At 46.0% G+C, this 14,225-nt stretch overlaps 1 protein-coding gene across 1 annotated transcript in view; it reads right to left on the bottom strand.

Moving 5' to 3' along the window:
* Window positions 1–14,225, bottom strand: part of scn5lab (sodium channel, voltage gated, type V-like, alpha b) — a 672,977-nt gene that overhangs the window by 247,880 nt on the left and 410,872 nt on the right. The window contains exons 10-12 of the mRNA XM_059971792.1: window positions 9,070–9,211; window positions 5,606–5,806; window positions 2,067–2,240 (exon numbers count right to left, since the gene is read on the bottom strand). Coding sequence (XP_059827775.1) covers window positions 2,067–2,240; window positions 5,606–5,806; window positions 9,070–9,211 — 517 coding nt within the window. The remainder of the gene's footprint in view (window positions 1–2,066; window positions 2,241–5,605; window positions 5,807–9,069; window positions 9,212–14,225) is intronic.

Raw genomic sequence — 14,225 nt, 5'->3', positions numbered from 1 at the left:
TACCAAACAAGCAATTAGTTTATTATAGTTACACGTACAGAGACACAGTGGAAAGCTTGTCCCACATCCTGGTAAATCTCCTCTGCACACTCTCTAAAGCTTCCACATCCTTCCTATAATGAGGCGATGAGAACTGAGCTCAATATTCCTTCGCTTTGAAGGAGTTGGGTGGTTAAGGAAGAACTTAATTTGGCAAACCCCTGCCACAGGCTCCCTTTACAGAACTTTGCCAAATACTCCACAGCCTCCCCTTAATTTTTTCCCTACAGACTAGTGATTTTCCTCTGTCAACACACTGTCACATCATGAAAACCAGCCTGCCCTCCACGGACTCTGGTCTACACTTCTTGCCACCTCAGGAGACAACATAATCAAAGATCCCTCTCTTCTCCCATTTCCCATCACGCACAAGGCACAAAGGTCTGAAAGCACACATCTCTCAGCTCAAGGACAGGTTCTATTCTGCTGTCATAAGACTATTGAATGAGCCTCCTGTACGATAAGTTGGACTCTTGACCTGACAATGTATCTCATTATAGCCTTGTACCCTATTGTCTGCCTCTACTGTACTCTCTCTGCAACTGTGACGCTATATTATGTATAGCAACTCACAGACAATGCCAGAGGAACTCAGCAGAAGGTATAGGGGGGATGTCAGAACTCAGCATCTATGGAAAAGAGTGCATGGCTTTGAGACCAGACCCTTCAGCAGTCTCAGACCAAAACTTCGACTTTATTCTTTTCCATACATATAACCCGACTTGCTGAGTTCCTTTGACACACACGTGTGTGTGTGTGTGTGTGTGTGTGTGTGTGTGTGTGTGTGTGTCTATATATATATATATATATATATATATATATATAAAATTAAATTAAATAAGTAGTGCAAAAAATAGAGAAAAAAATTAGAGGTAGTATTCACGGGTTCAATGTTCATTCAGATATCGGATGGCAGAGGGGAAGTAACTGTTCCTGAATCGCTGAGTGTGTGCCTTCGAGCTTCAGTACCTCCTCCTGGATGATAGCAATGAGAAGAGGACATGTCCTGGGTGATGGGGGTCCTTAATGATGGACGTTGCCTTTCTGAGGCACTGCTCCTCGAAGTTGTTTTGGATTCTATGGAGGCTAGTGCCATGATGCTGACTAATTTTACAAGTCTCTGCAGTTTACTTCAATCCAATGCAGTGCTACCCCTACACCCCCGCCCCCCATACCAGACATTGAACCAGACCGTTAGAATGCTCTCCATGTGACATCTGTAGAAATCTGTACGCATGACATGCAAAACAAAACTTTTCATTGTACCTTGGTACATTGACAATGATAAAATAGTTTACCATTTTCCAATTCCTTTTGGAAAGTCAGCTCTGAAACATCCCGGTTACTCCGAGCTTCTTTTCTCTGTTGTATCTGAGCCATGGGTAGCACTGGGTTTACAACATTTCTGTCATTTCAAAGACAGTTAAGCAGGGAAGTGGGTAGGAAAGGTTTGGCGGTTTCAAATAGGACCAGCTCACTTTGGAAACTTAGCCAGGATGGATGAGGTGGGCTGAAGGGCCTTTTCTCATGCTGTACTACAATGAATTTACAACTCCATGGGGGGGGGAGGGGGTCCCGAGTTTTCTGCGTAAGCATCATGGAAAAGTTACTGGCAATTGTCAATAACACAGGGCAGTTGATGAACAGGATGGAGAATCCTTCAATAAGACAACCACCCTATGGGGAAATCCCTACCAAAGGAGATGTAAGGCACTCCTTCCCTCCACTAGCCTGCACCCTTGGGCAAGGTGTAGCACCTGCTTACACCCCAAGCAGGGTCACGTGAAACCATGGAAGCAGGTTGTGTATGATCATACGAGAGGCTGGTGCATATTGCGAGTCCCACGACCACTGATACCAAGAAGACAATCTCTGAAGAGTGTTGATAATGGATCAACCGTCTTGTAAAGACTCTGCCCAGAAGAAGTGGTTTCCTACAAACCACTTCTGTAGTAAAATTTGGCAAGAAGAATCACGGTCGTTAAACGACCACGTGATACACCAAGGCACAACATGAATGAACGAACCTTCCGGGGTAAACCTTCTTCAGATGCTGATCTTGGTCCTTTCTCTGTTTCCGATATTCCCAGTTCTTTCCCATTCCTACTTCTGAAGCCTCGTTCCTTGATGCTTCTGGCACTTAGGTGTGACCTCTCGGAAGAACTTCTTGACCGAGTCTCATGCCCCAGTCTCGACAATTCCTGTGGGAAGGTTTCAGACAATACAATTTACACAAAAGCTCACCAAGAATCCATACCATATCATCTGCAGTTTGTCATAAGGTTCAAGTAGTAGGAATTCATAAAACCTTACAAGATCAGAGGAGGCTGCTCAGCCCATCATGACTATGCCTCAAATACAGTTTCTATACTATTGAACCATCTTCTTCTACAATAAGATGGACTTCTGAGGTCACAATCTACCTCGTTATGCCAGCCACAGGGAGATGGGCTGACTCCCTGACACGAGGCTGTACAGTCGCTTTCCACGTTGTACTGGTGTCACCTCCAGTCTGCACCTTGCAAATGGCTCAGAGCTCCCCGACGTACCTCGCAGTCCATGCATAACCTGGCACCTGTCTGCCATTATTTATAGAAGGAATCAGCTGCCAGAACAGCACTCTCACACACACACACACACACACACACACACACACACACACACACACACACACACACACACACTCACACAAACACACACACACACTCATTCTCTCTCTCTCTCTCTGCACGAACACACACACGCAGTTATTTACATGAACACATGCCACAAAGAGAGGCATCTTAGTTTTGCACTGAATCCCTGCTGCCCTTTGAGATGGGACTCAGGTTGTAAACAGAATAAAGCATCCGGTCACAGCAGAGAACGTGACTCCTGACAACGGTATGAATGTAACTAACTCAAAGTATTCATGCCTCTCCTCTGTTAAGGTCAGCATACTGTAAACAGGGAGCACGCACACATACACACGTGCACATTCACACCGTCGCACACACGTTCACAAGCATACGTAAACACAAAGTCACATGCACAAATGCAACCCGTGCACACACACACTCACACACACACACGCACACACACACAGAAGCACATGTGCATGTATACATCTGCACACTTACATCTCTGCTCAGATATAAACACCCACACAGTCACATGCACAAATGCAGCCATGCGCTGACACACACTCACACGCTGCCAGTCCAATCTCTCCCTGTCTCCGATCTCCTGTTGCCTTACCGCCCCGAGCCTGAGTGCTCATCCTTAACAAAGGCCTCCAGAGCACCCACAATGCTCCATGCTCCACCATCAGCTACTGTGCCAATCTCATGGAACCGCCCCTCCTTCAGCCTCTCTCGTGCTTTCGGATGCACCCATACAAACTACTGGTAAAGGATCATCCGGGGTTTGGCCAAGCCTCGTTCACCCAGGATCCTAGAGCATCCTGAGACACATTAAAAGCAAGGATGTAAGGCCTCACTTATTGAGGCCTCACTTGGAGTATTGTGAGCAGTTTGTCACAAAGCAGGGCCCTCTGTCTAAGAAAGGATGTGCTGTCATTGGAGAAGGTTCAAAGGAAGTTCACAAAAATGATTCTGGGATTGAAAGGGTTATCGTATGAAGAGCATTTGATAGCTCTGGGTCGTACACACTGCTCACTGGAGTTTGAGGGGAGGATCTCACTGAAACCTATTGAATGTTGAAAGGCCTCGACAGAGTGGATGTGGAGAGGCTGTTTCCTGTAGTGGGGGAGTCCAGGACCAGAGGACACAGACAGAGTGGATGTGGAGAGGCTGTTTCCTGTAGTGGGGGAGTCTAGGACCAGAGGACACAGATAGAGTGGATGTGGAGAGGCTGTTTCCTGTAGCGGGGGAGTCTAGGACCAGAGGACACAGATAGAGTGGATGTGGAGAGGCTGTTTCCTGTAGCGGGGGAGTCTAGGACCAGAGGTCACAGATATAGTGGATGTGGAGAGGCTGTTTCCTGTAGTGGGGGAGTCTAGGACCAGAGGACACAGACAGAGTGGATGTGGAGAGGCTGTTTCCTGTAGTGGGGGAGTCTAGGACCAGAGGACACAGACAGAGTGGATGTGGAGAGGCTGTTTCCTGTAGTGGGGGAGTCTAGGACCAGAGGACACAGATAGAGTGGATGTGGAGAGGCTGTTTCCTGTAGTGGGGGAGTCTAGGACCAGAGGACACAGACAGAGTGGATGTGGAGAGGCTGTTTCCTGTAGTGGGGGAGTCTAGGACCAGAGGACACAGACAGAGTGGATGTGGAGAGGCTGTTTCCTGTAGTGGGGGAGTCCAGGACCAGAGGACACAGACAGAGTGGATGTGGAGAGGCTGTTTCCTGTACTGGGGGAGTCTAGGACCAGAGGACACAGACAGAGTGGATGTGGAGAGGCTGTTTCCTGTAGTGGGGGAGTCCAGGACCAGAGGACACAGACAGAGTGGATGTGGAGAGGCTGTTTCCTGTACTGGGGGAGTCTAGGACCAGAGGACACAGATAGAGTGGATGTGGAGAGGCTGTTTCCTGCAGTGGGGGAGTCTAGGACCAGAGGACACAGAGTGGATGTGGAGAGGCTGTTTCCTGTAGTGGTGGAGTCTAGGACCAGAGGACACAGACAGAGTGGATGTGGAGAGGCTGTTTCCTGTAGTGGGGGAGTCCAGGACCAGAGGACACAGATAGAGTGGATGTGGAGAGGCTGTTTCCTGTAGTGGGGGAGTCCAGGACCAGAGGACACAGATAGAGTGGATGTGGAGAGCATGTTTCCTGTAGTGGGGGAGTCCAGGACCAGAGGACACAGATAGAGTGGATGTGGAGAGGCTGTTTCCTGTAGTGGGGGAGTCTAGGACCAGAGGACACAGAGTGGATGTGGAGGCTGTTTCCTGTAGTGGGGGAGTCTAGGACCAGAGGACACAGAGTGGATGTGGAGAGGCTGTTTCCTGTAGTGGGGGAGTTTAGGACCAGAGGACACAGATAGAGTGGATGTGGAGAGGATGTTTCCTGTAGTGGGGGAGTCTAGGACCAGAGGACACACACAGAGTGGATGTGGAGAGGATGTTTCCTGTAGTGGGGGAGTCTAGGACCAGAGGACACAGATAGAGTGGATGTGGAGAGGCTGTTTCCTGTAGTGGGGGAGTCTAGGACCAGAGGACACACACAGAGTGGATGTGGAGAGGATGTTTCCTGTAGTGGGGGAGTCGAGGACCAGAGGACACATCCTCAGAAGAAAGGGATGTCCATTTCGAACTGAGATGAGAGGGAATTTCTTTAGCAAGAGGGTGGTGAAACTGTGGAATTCTTTGCCACTGGCAGATGTGGAGGCCAAGTCATTGGATGTATTTAAGGTGGAGGTCAATAGGTCCTTGCTTAGTCAGGGTGTGAAGGGTTACAGGGAGAAGGCGGGAGATTGGGGCTGAGAGGGAAATGGATCAGCCATGATGGAATGGTGGAGCAGACTCAATTGTCCAAATGCGCTAACTCTGCACCTATATCTTATGGTCTTACATTAAATCCGATTAAGGATTAAGATTATTGCTGACAAGATGACAGGTGCTTTCCTGACCCGCTCGTGTTGTATCCGAAGCTGCTCCATCGTCTGCTGAAACTCCTTCTCCTTCTGCACGTTCTCGGCGATGGTGGCCTGGTTCTGCTCGTCATACGCCATGGCCACCACCGCCAGGATGAGGTTGATGAGATAGAAGGAGCCGAGGAAGATGACCACCACAAAGAAGAGCATGTATGCCTTTCCAGCAGAGCGCAGAGTCTGTGGGCCGGAGAACAAGAGGACAAGGTCACAATGATCAGCAGAGGTGGTGACAGAGAAATAAGGGAGTCCATGCTCCCCACCAAAGAATCAGAGAATCAAACTACAGCACAGAAACAGGCCATTCAGTCCATCTAGTCATTGCCAATTTATTAATCTGCCAAGTCCCATTGCTCTGCACCCAGATCACAGCCCTCCATACCTCTCCCATCCATGAACTTACACGAATTTCCCTTAAACATTGGCATCAAATCCACACCCACCACTTATAATGGCAGCTTGTTCAACACTCTCACCAGCCTCTGAGTGGAGAAATTCTCCCTCAAATTCCCCTCACACTTCTCACCCTTAACCCGTGACCTCTAATTCCAATCTCACCCAACCTCAGCGGAAAAACGCCTGTACCCCTCAAAATTTTGTATGTACAGATAGCATAAACAATCAGAGTATCTTCCCAGGGGTGAAATATCTAGCACTATCTAATACTAGACAGTATGCATTTAAGTGGGTGGTAGGGTGGAGATAAGTCTCTACCAAAGGAGGTGTAAGGCATTCCTTCCCTCCGCTAGCCTGCGGGTCACCCTTGGGCGAGGTGTTGCACCTGCTTAGACCCCCCCAAGGGAGCAGGTGGTGGACGGTCATATAAGCAGCCAGTGCATATCACAAGTCCTGGTTATACGACCACTAAAACCAGGTGGACAATCTCTGAAGAATATTGATAATGGCCGTCTTGTAAAGATACTGCCCAGAAGAAGATAATGGCAAACCACTTCTGTAGAAAAATTTTCTGAGTACATTCACAGTCATGGAAAGACCATGATCACCCATGACATGTGGCACAGCACATAATGATGATCTCATATGGCACGGCACATAATGATGATGTCATAAGGCACAGCACATAAGGACGATAATGCGGTATTTAAGGTGAGGGGAAGGGGCAAGTTTAACGATGTGCAGGGCAAGTTACTTTTACACAGAGAGTGGAGAAGGCTGCCAGGGTGCTGGTGAAGGCAGATCCAATAGTGACATTTAAGCTGTAGATAGACGAACAAGTGGGGAATGAAAGGATATGGATCCTGTGCAAATACATTTAGTTTAACTTGGTATTGTGCTCATTGCGGACATCGCGGTCTGAAGGACCTTTTCCTGTACTGTCCATTCAAGTTCAAGTTAACTCATGTTAACATGGATATGGCCAAATGAAACAAAGTTCCTCAGGGACAAGGTACACAATACAGTACATATAACTCACACACAACATATAAAGTGTTTTATGTGTTAAAGTGACCATTTACTTCTTCTTCTCACCTGCCTATTACCCCCCTTGGGTCCCTTTCTCCTATGGTCCACTCTCCTCACTTTCCTCTTCAGCCCTAGACCTTTCTCACCCTCCTGCCTTAATCTATCACCTTCCTTCCCCTCCCCCCACCATTTTATTCTGGCACCTCCCGCCTTCCTTCACAGTCCTGAAGAAGGGTCTCAGCCCAAAACATCAGCTGTTTACTCTTTTCCGTTAAAATGTTGCCTGGCCTGCTGGGTTCCTCCAGCAATTTGTATGTGTTGCATAAGGTAATATCATATAAATAAATTAACAAATAATAAGGTGCATTTATGTCACAAGTTCAAAAGTAAACAATACAGTGCTACTGGCGCTTTAAGCGTGATGAGACCTGGATGGTGGCAGGCAGTTCAGTAGTCTCACAGTGGGGGGAAGAAGCTCTTTCCCATCGTCACAGTTCTTGTCCTAATGCGACCATATCTCCTGCCTGATGGCAGGGGCTTAAAGAGATGGTCTATGGACTGTGCTCTATGTTAGAAAATTTTTCTTAATGTTACTCCCGGCAAGCCAGTAGATTGAAGCCTAACACTACTTTTTTTTTAATAAGTGTTTTATTTAAACCAGGCAGGGAAAAGTTACAGAAAATGAAGGAAAACTCCAATAAGTTGCTATCTGACTATTCAGTGACAAGAGTGGCCCATGAGTACTGGTGAGGACGGGGGGAGACAGATCGGAGACAAATAACCCCCACTGCTCAGCAGAAATCTGCCATTCCCCATCTTAGGTTTAGAAATTTACAAGGGGAATAGAAGAGAGAACACAGCTAGCATTGCTTTTTGCTTTCCCGGGGTTAAAATGTCTCACACCAGAGTATTTACTCAGAGGACTGTGTTCAGTTCTGGTCGCCTCATCACAGGAAGGATGTGGAAGCTTTAGAGAGGGTGTGGAGGAGATTTACCAGTTCACTACCTGGATTAGAGAGTCTCATGAGGAAAGGTTGAATGAGCAAAGGAGGTTGAGAGGTGATGTGATAGAGATGTACAAGGTGATAAGAGGCATAGATAGAGTGGACAGCCAAAGACTTTTCCAAGGGCAGAAATAGTGAATACGATGTGTCATAATTGCAAAGTGATTGGAGGAAATTGGGGGATGTCAGAGGGAGGTATTTTACACAGAGTGGTGGATCCATGCAACGCTCTGCCAGTGGTGGTGGCATTAGGGACATTTAAGAGGCTCTTAAATAGGCACATGGATGATAGGAAAATGGAAGGTTTATGGGGAAGTAAGGGTTTTAAATTGAACTTGGAATATGTTAAAGGTAGGCACAACAACGTAGGTTGAGGGCCAATGTTGTACTGTGCCTCTGTAAGTTGTATTTCTATGCTCTATGTTCTAGAGGATGTGCATTTAAGGTGAGACGGGGTAAGTTCAAAGGAGATGTGGGGGGGGCAAGTTCCTTTACATGGAGGGTGGTGGGTCTGTGGAGAGGTGATTTGCAAGACCCAGTGACCAACCATGTCACTCCCCCTTGTCTCCACCGGGAACCTATACTCCTGGGTGAAGAAAGTACGGCAGGTGGAGGGGAATTTGAGGGCAATCAAACTGGCCAGCAGAACTCCACACACAAAATGCCGGAGGAGCTCAGCAGGTCAGGCAGGATCCAGGGAGGGGAACAAGCATTTGGAATTCTGCATGTGGACTCTTCATCAGGACTCTCTCATCGACTCTATTTCCTTTTGTGTGTGGTGGGCTTGGGATTTCCAGCGTCTGCAGAATCTCTGTGCAGCCACTGAGCTCAGCAAGGACAGATGTGTTGCCACTGAAAGGATAATGGCATCCCTTCCCCACGTGGACCCTCCGGTCAGGGGTTACTCAATGCCAGTGGTCACCGTGGAGCCCCTCTCTTTCCCAACGCACAGACGCATATCCAGCAAGGCCCCCCTCTGAGTCTCTCACTGGACCGGAACGTTCAGCCACCGACCTGCTGGTAGAGGTTCTCCCAGAAGTCCTGAGTCATCAGCCGGAACAGCGAGAGGAAAGCCCAGCCAAACGTATCGAAACTGGTGTAATCATAATCAGGGTTCCTCCCCGCCTTCAGACACGTGTAACCAGTGGGACACTTCCTGTAAGAGGGGAAGGAGAAATGCACACTCAGTAATAATTTCCACACCTTTCACGCCACAAAACACTTTGCAGAGGCAGGCAGGAGGTTAGTGGCGTGTTGTCTCCAGCACCAGACCCAAGATAGGCCACCGAGACCTCGGTCAGTAACACGGTGGCATAGAGAGACATTTTAAGTGGCAGGAAGTTTGGATGCAATCATGAACAAGGTGATCCAGCAGCTATATTTGATTGGGAGCTTGAGGAGATTCGGTACAGTATGTCACAAAGACACTCACAAATTTCTACAGGTGTATGGAGGAGAACATTCCGACTGGTTTCACCACTGCCAGGTATGGAAGCTCCAATGCAGAGAATCGATTGAGGCAGCCAACAGTTGTAAACTCGGCCAACTCCTTCACAGGTACAAAACTACCCACCATCGAGAATACCTTCAGAAGGCAGTGCCCCAAGAAAGCTTCATCAGCATTAAGGACCCTTATCGTCCTACACATGCCCTTCTATTTGATACCATCAGGGAGGAAGTACAGGAGTCTGAAGACACACATTCAGCATTTTAGGAACAGCTTCATAAAGTTATGCCCCCTCATATTAGCCATTTCCACCCAGGGAAAAGGTCTCTAGCTACCGTCTCCATCTATGCTCCTTAATATCTTGTACACAAATCTGGAACATGCCCTCTTCTCATTACTACCATGAGATGGGTGATACCGTGCCGCCCTTGACTTGACTTGTTATGTAATTGTTGCCAATAAACCAACAGGATCCTACCTCCCGTCAAGAGTCCTGACTCCCTGCCCCAAGGCGCTCAATGGCCCATCTCCTCCTGGGTTTAAGAGATGAGATGTAATCTCACATGAATGTGCAAAGACCTCGGAGTCCTTCAATGTTACTGAGAGGCTGCAGCATCTGACTGGAGTGTCCAGGCCTGGGGACACTGCCTCAGGACTGAGGGTCAGTGGGGATGCAGTGGCTAAAATACTAGACAGGGAAACCATAAGCCTGAGTTAACGATTCCCTCGAGTTCAAATCCCAGCATCGTACAAAGGCAGAGGTTGAGGAAGCAGGGAGTCACTGAATCCTACCTGATATTGAAAGACCTCGACAGAATGGACATGGAGAAGACAACTTGTCATACATCTCAACCTGGTTCACTAACGTCCTTCAGGATAAGAGATCTCCCATACATACCTGGTCTGACACACGTAGAATTCTGGACCCAATCTACCCAGTTGGGTCCTACAAGCACCAATATGCCATCGTTACACAACGTGCAGACAGTCCCACTGGCCCAATGTGTGCACAGATGCCAGTCTTGAAGCAGGATCTTTTTTTTAATATAAACTTTTTTTATTGAATTTTCAAATGGCTACAGAAGGAAAAAAAAATTATCAGCCCTTCCCCCCTCCCCACTAACATATCCTTTGTAGAAAGAGAAAAAAAAAGAGGAAAAAAAAGAAAGTAAGAAACAATGCCTGGATATCAGAAGATCCCCACATGCTCCACGGAGTTCATAATAGCTTTGGTATATATATTTATTTATTTCCCCAAATTACCAATAATTTTATCTTCGGAGCACCTACATATTTAATCCGATCTTTTGTAAATAAGGGCACCAAATTTTCAGAAATATTTCATATTTATCTCTTAAATTATAAGTAATTTTTTCAAGTGGAATGCTGCTAAAAGGTATATCTATTTTCATTTTCTTAATGTATGTTAAAATTCTTTTTCTTTTCACCGGTCCATTAAGCCCATTAACATTAAAACTTTAAAAATTCAGTAAATTAGTCATTATTTTTAACAGGGTTACTCCAGTCTATAGTAATACCTAACTTTTCAACTTTCGTAGTACCTTGGGGAATCTTTTTTAAAATTCTCCATGTTGCTATGTGTCTCCCCCTGATTGTCCAGGCAAAGAAAGAAAGATTAAAGAAAAATAGATTATAAAGAAAAAAAAACAAAATACCCCCTACTAAATGTTGTGAATAAAAAAAACCACAACATTACCCCACTCCGTTGTATGGGTCATGGCAATCGCCATGATTACACACGTGAATCCCATAGCGATTGATCCGAAGTTCCCCCAGCTCCCCGTAACATAAAAAAGTATATATAAGAGAAGAAAAAATAATATCACTACTCTCGATTAATATTTCTCAAATTTTTACCTTTCTCCCCCTGTATCATATAATTAAGAATATATTTAAATATTCTTCTGTCCTTAAACATCCATCAACTCCATTCACTGTCCCTGTCTTCATCTTTAATCCATTTCACTTTTAAATCTTTGGCTGTGGTTAGCGAATATTTGGGAGTTCTTGTGCAAATTTTTCCGCATCCCAATAATCAGTAAAAGATCTTCTTTCTCCGTCATCCAAACAAATTATCAGGGTTGCCGGGTGGCGCAATATAAATTTATAACCCTTTTCCCATAAAACTTTTTTTGCTGGGTTAAATTCCTTCTTTCTCTTCAAAAGATCATAACTTATATCAGGATAGAAAAGAACTGCTTTCCCTTCTATCATCAATGGCCCGTTTCTCTTTCTGGCACGTTGGGCAGCCGCCTTCAAGATCCTTTCTTTATCTTGATATCTTAAGCATTTTATCAAGATTGATCGTGGGTTTTGATCAACTTGAGGTCTTGGTCTTAAGGCTCTGTGAGTCCTTCCAATTTCAATTAACTGGGTTCCTTCTTCCACTTCCAAAATTTCCGAAATCCATTTTTGAAAAAAAATTATTAGATCCTCTCCCTCTGTACCTTCTTTAAGTCCAATAATCTTAATATTATTTTGTCTGCTAAAATTTTCAAGTACATCCACTTTTTCCAACAACCGTTTTCTTTCTGATGTCCAGGCAGAAATATTATCTTCCATTTTATTCACTCTATCAGTGGTGTCTCCCGTTGTTACTTCCAAGTTTTTAATTTTCTTGTCCATTTTGTCCTGTCTTTTCATCACTTTATCAAACATAATCTTCATATTTTTCATATCTTTTTTATTACTTTTAATGCTTTTAATTCATGCATTATTTGCACCAAAGATTTTTTTATGTCTCCAATATCACCTCCAACCTCTTCCTGTTGCTCTTCTTTGTTTGTCTCTTCAGCTTCATCTGATTTATCCAGAGAATCTGATTCCACCTCATATTCACATTCACTTTCAGTTCCGATCGTAGCTGGGATTTGTAGTTTGGGTTGCTCGTGTTTGCACATGCCCCTTCCTTCACGCATACGAAATTCCTGTTGCTCTTTTTTTTTGGAAACGGTTTTTCCAACTTGTGTTGTCTTCAAAGTGGTAGTTTTCTTCTGCTTCTGTTTAGGAGGCATATCTGAAGACAATCCTGAGTAGTTTATAAGTAATTTTTAAAAAGTATTTACTAACTTTTCTTCACTTAAACATTATTTTACTGGTTTTTTACGGGAGAGCTGGATTTCCACGTCTCGATCCTACGTCATCACGTGACGTCCCCCTTGAAGCAGGATCTTGACCTGAATCGGCAACAACCCTTTGCCTCCACAGACCCACTGAATACCCCCATCAGTTTGGCTTTTGCTACTGATTCGACACAGCAGTCAATTCACCCCAACAAGCCACAAGGCTTTGAGATGTGGGAGGAAAACAGAGCACCTGAAGTTTTGGATGACTCCACACAGACAGCACTGGAGGTCAGGATTGAACTGGGGCCTCTGGAGCCTGTGACGCAGGGACTCTACTAATGAGCTACCATTCCGTTTAGAGGGCGACTGGGTAGGCAGAGAAGGGAAGAAAGTTTCAGGGGCACCGGCCTTCATCAGTCAGGGCAATGAGTTGGGAAGTTATGGTGCCACTGTAAAAGGTGCTGGTGAGGCCTAATCTGGAGTATTGTGTAGAATGTGAGTTTGGAGTATTGGATTATTAGTTCTGGTCCCCTACCAACAGGAAAGTTATCACTAAAGCTTGAAAGGGTGCAGAGAAAATTTACAAGGACATTACTGAGACTTGAGGGCTTGATATAGGGAAAGGTTGAATAGGTTAGGACTTTATTCCCTGGTGCTTAGGAGGGTGAGGGGAGATTTGTCAGAGGAATACAAAATTAAGAGGGGTACAGATAAAGACAAACAGGCTTTTTCCCCACTGTGGTTGGGTGACACTAGAACGAGGAGTCATGGGTTAAGCACGGAAGAGGAACCTGAAGGGCAATTCTTCATTCAGAGGCTGGTGAGAGTCTGGAACGAGCTGCCAGTTCAATTTAAGAGAAGTTTGGGTAAGTTCATGGATGGGAGGGGTATAGAGGCCGATGGTCCAGGTGCAGGTCAATGGGACCAGGTCAGCACAGACTAGATGGGCCGAAGGGGTGGTTTCTGTGCTGCAGCACTCTATGGCTCTGTGACAAGGGAATGCAGATGTTGGAATCTAGAGCAACGTTGGGGTAACTCAGTGGGTCATGCAGCGTCTGTGGGATGGACGGAACTCTCAATCATCTGGCTCGAATCCTTTCTTCAGGGCTGACTTATCGACATGTCAGGTCAAGTTCTGGTGCAGGGTTTCAACCCAAAGTATCCACAATTTCTTCCACCACCGCCCCCCCCCCCACACCTGCACCCCCCTAGACACTGCTCAGCTTGCTGAGTTCCACCAGCAGATTGTTTGTTGAAAGCCTTGGTTACCTTGGATTCTTGTTGGGCTGTCATCCACCTTAGTCTTAACCTAGCCTCCTGCTCAACTGGTCAGCAGAAAAAATCTGTTTTTCCATATTACATTGTTTTCTTCTTAAATCGGCTTTGCTTAAGCGGATTATTTTTCCCATTCTGCGATGAGGAGCCTTTGCAGTGAAAAACCGTTCACTGCCAGAGACTTCATGGAATTGCTGGCTGGGTATCTGGCCATTGGGCCCATCATCTCCATGTCATCGGGCAGGGGCAAGCTGTATTTAGACCTAATTCCCAACCTGCCGATTCCTACGGCTTCCGAGCTCACGGCTCTGCGATGCCCATCAGGTGCCTAGCACAGACTTCAGTTTACTTTGCTTCATAGG

The sequence above is a fragment of the Hypanus sabinus genome, chromosome 6 (genome assembly GCF_030144855.1).
Source record: "Hypanus sabinus isolate sHypSab1 chromosome 6, sHypSab1.hap1, whole genome shotgun sequence".
NCBI classification, from domain to species: Eukaryota; Metazoa; Chordata; class Chondrichthyes; order Myliobatiformes; family Dasyatidae; genus Hypanus; species Hypanus sabinus.
Note: the sequence above shows the minus strand (reverse complement) of the source record. Positions and strands in the feature narration are given on the sequence as shown.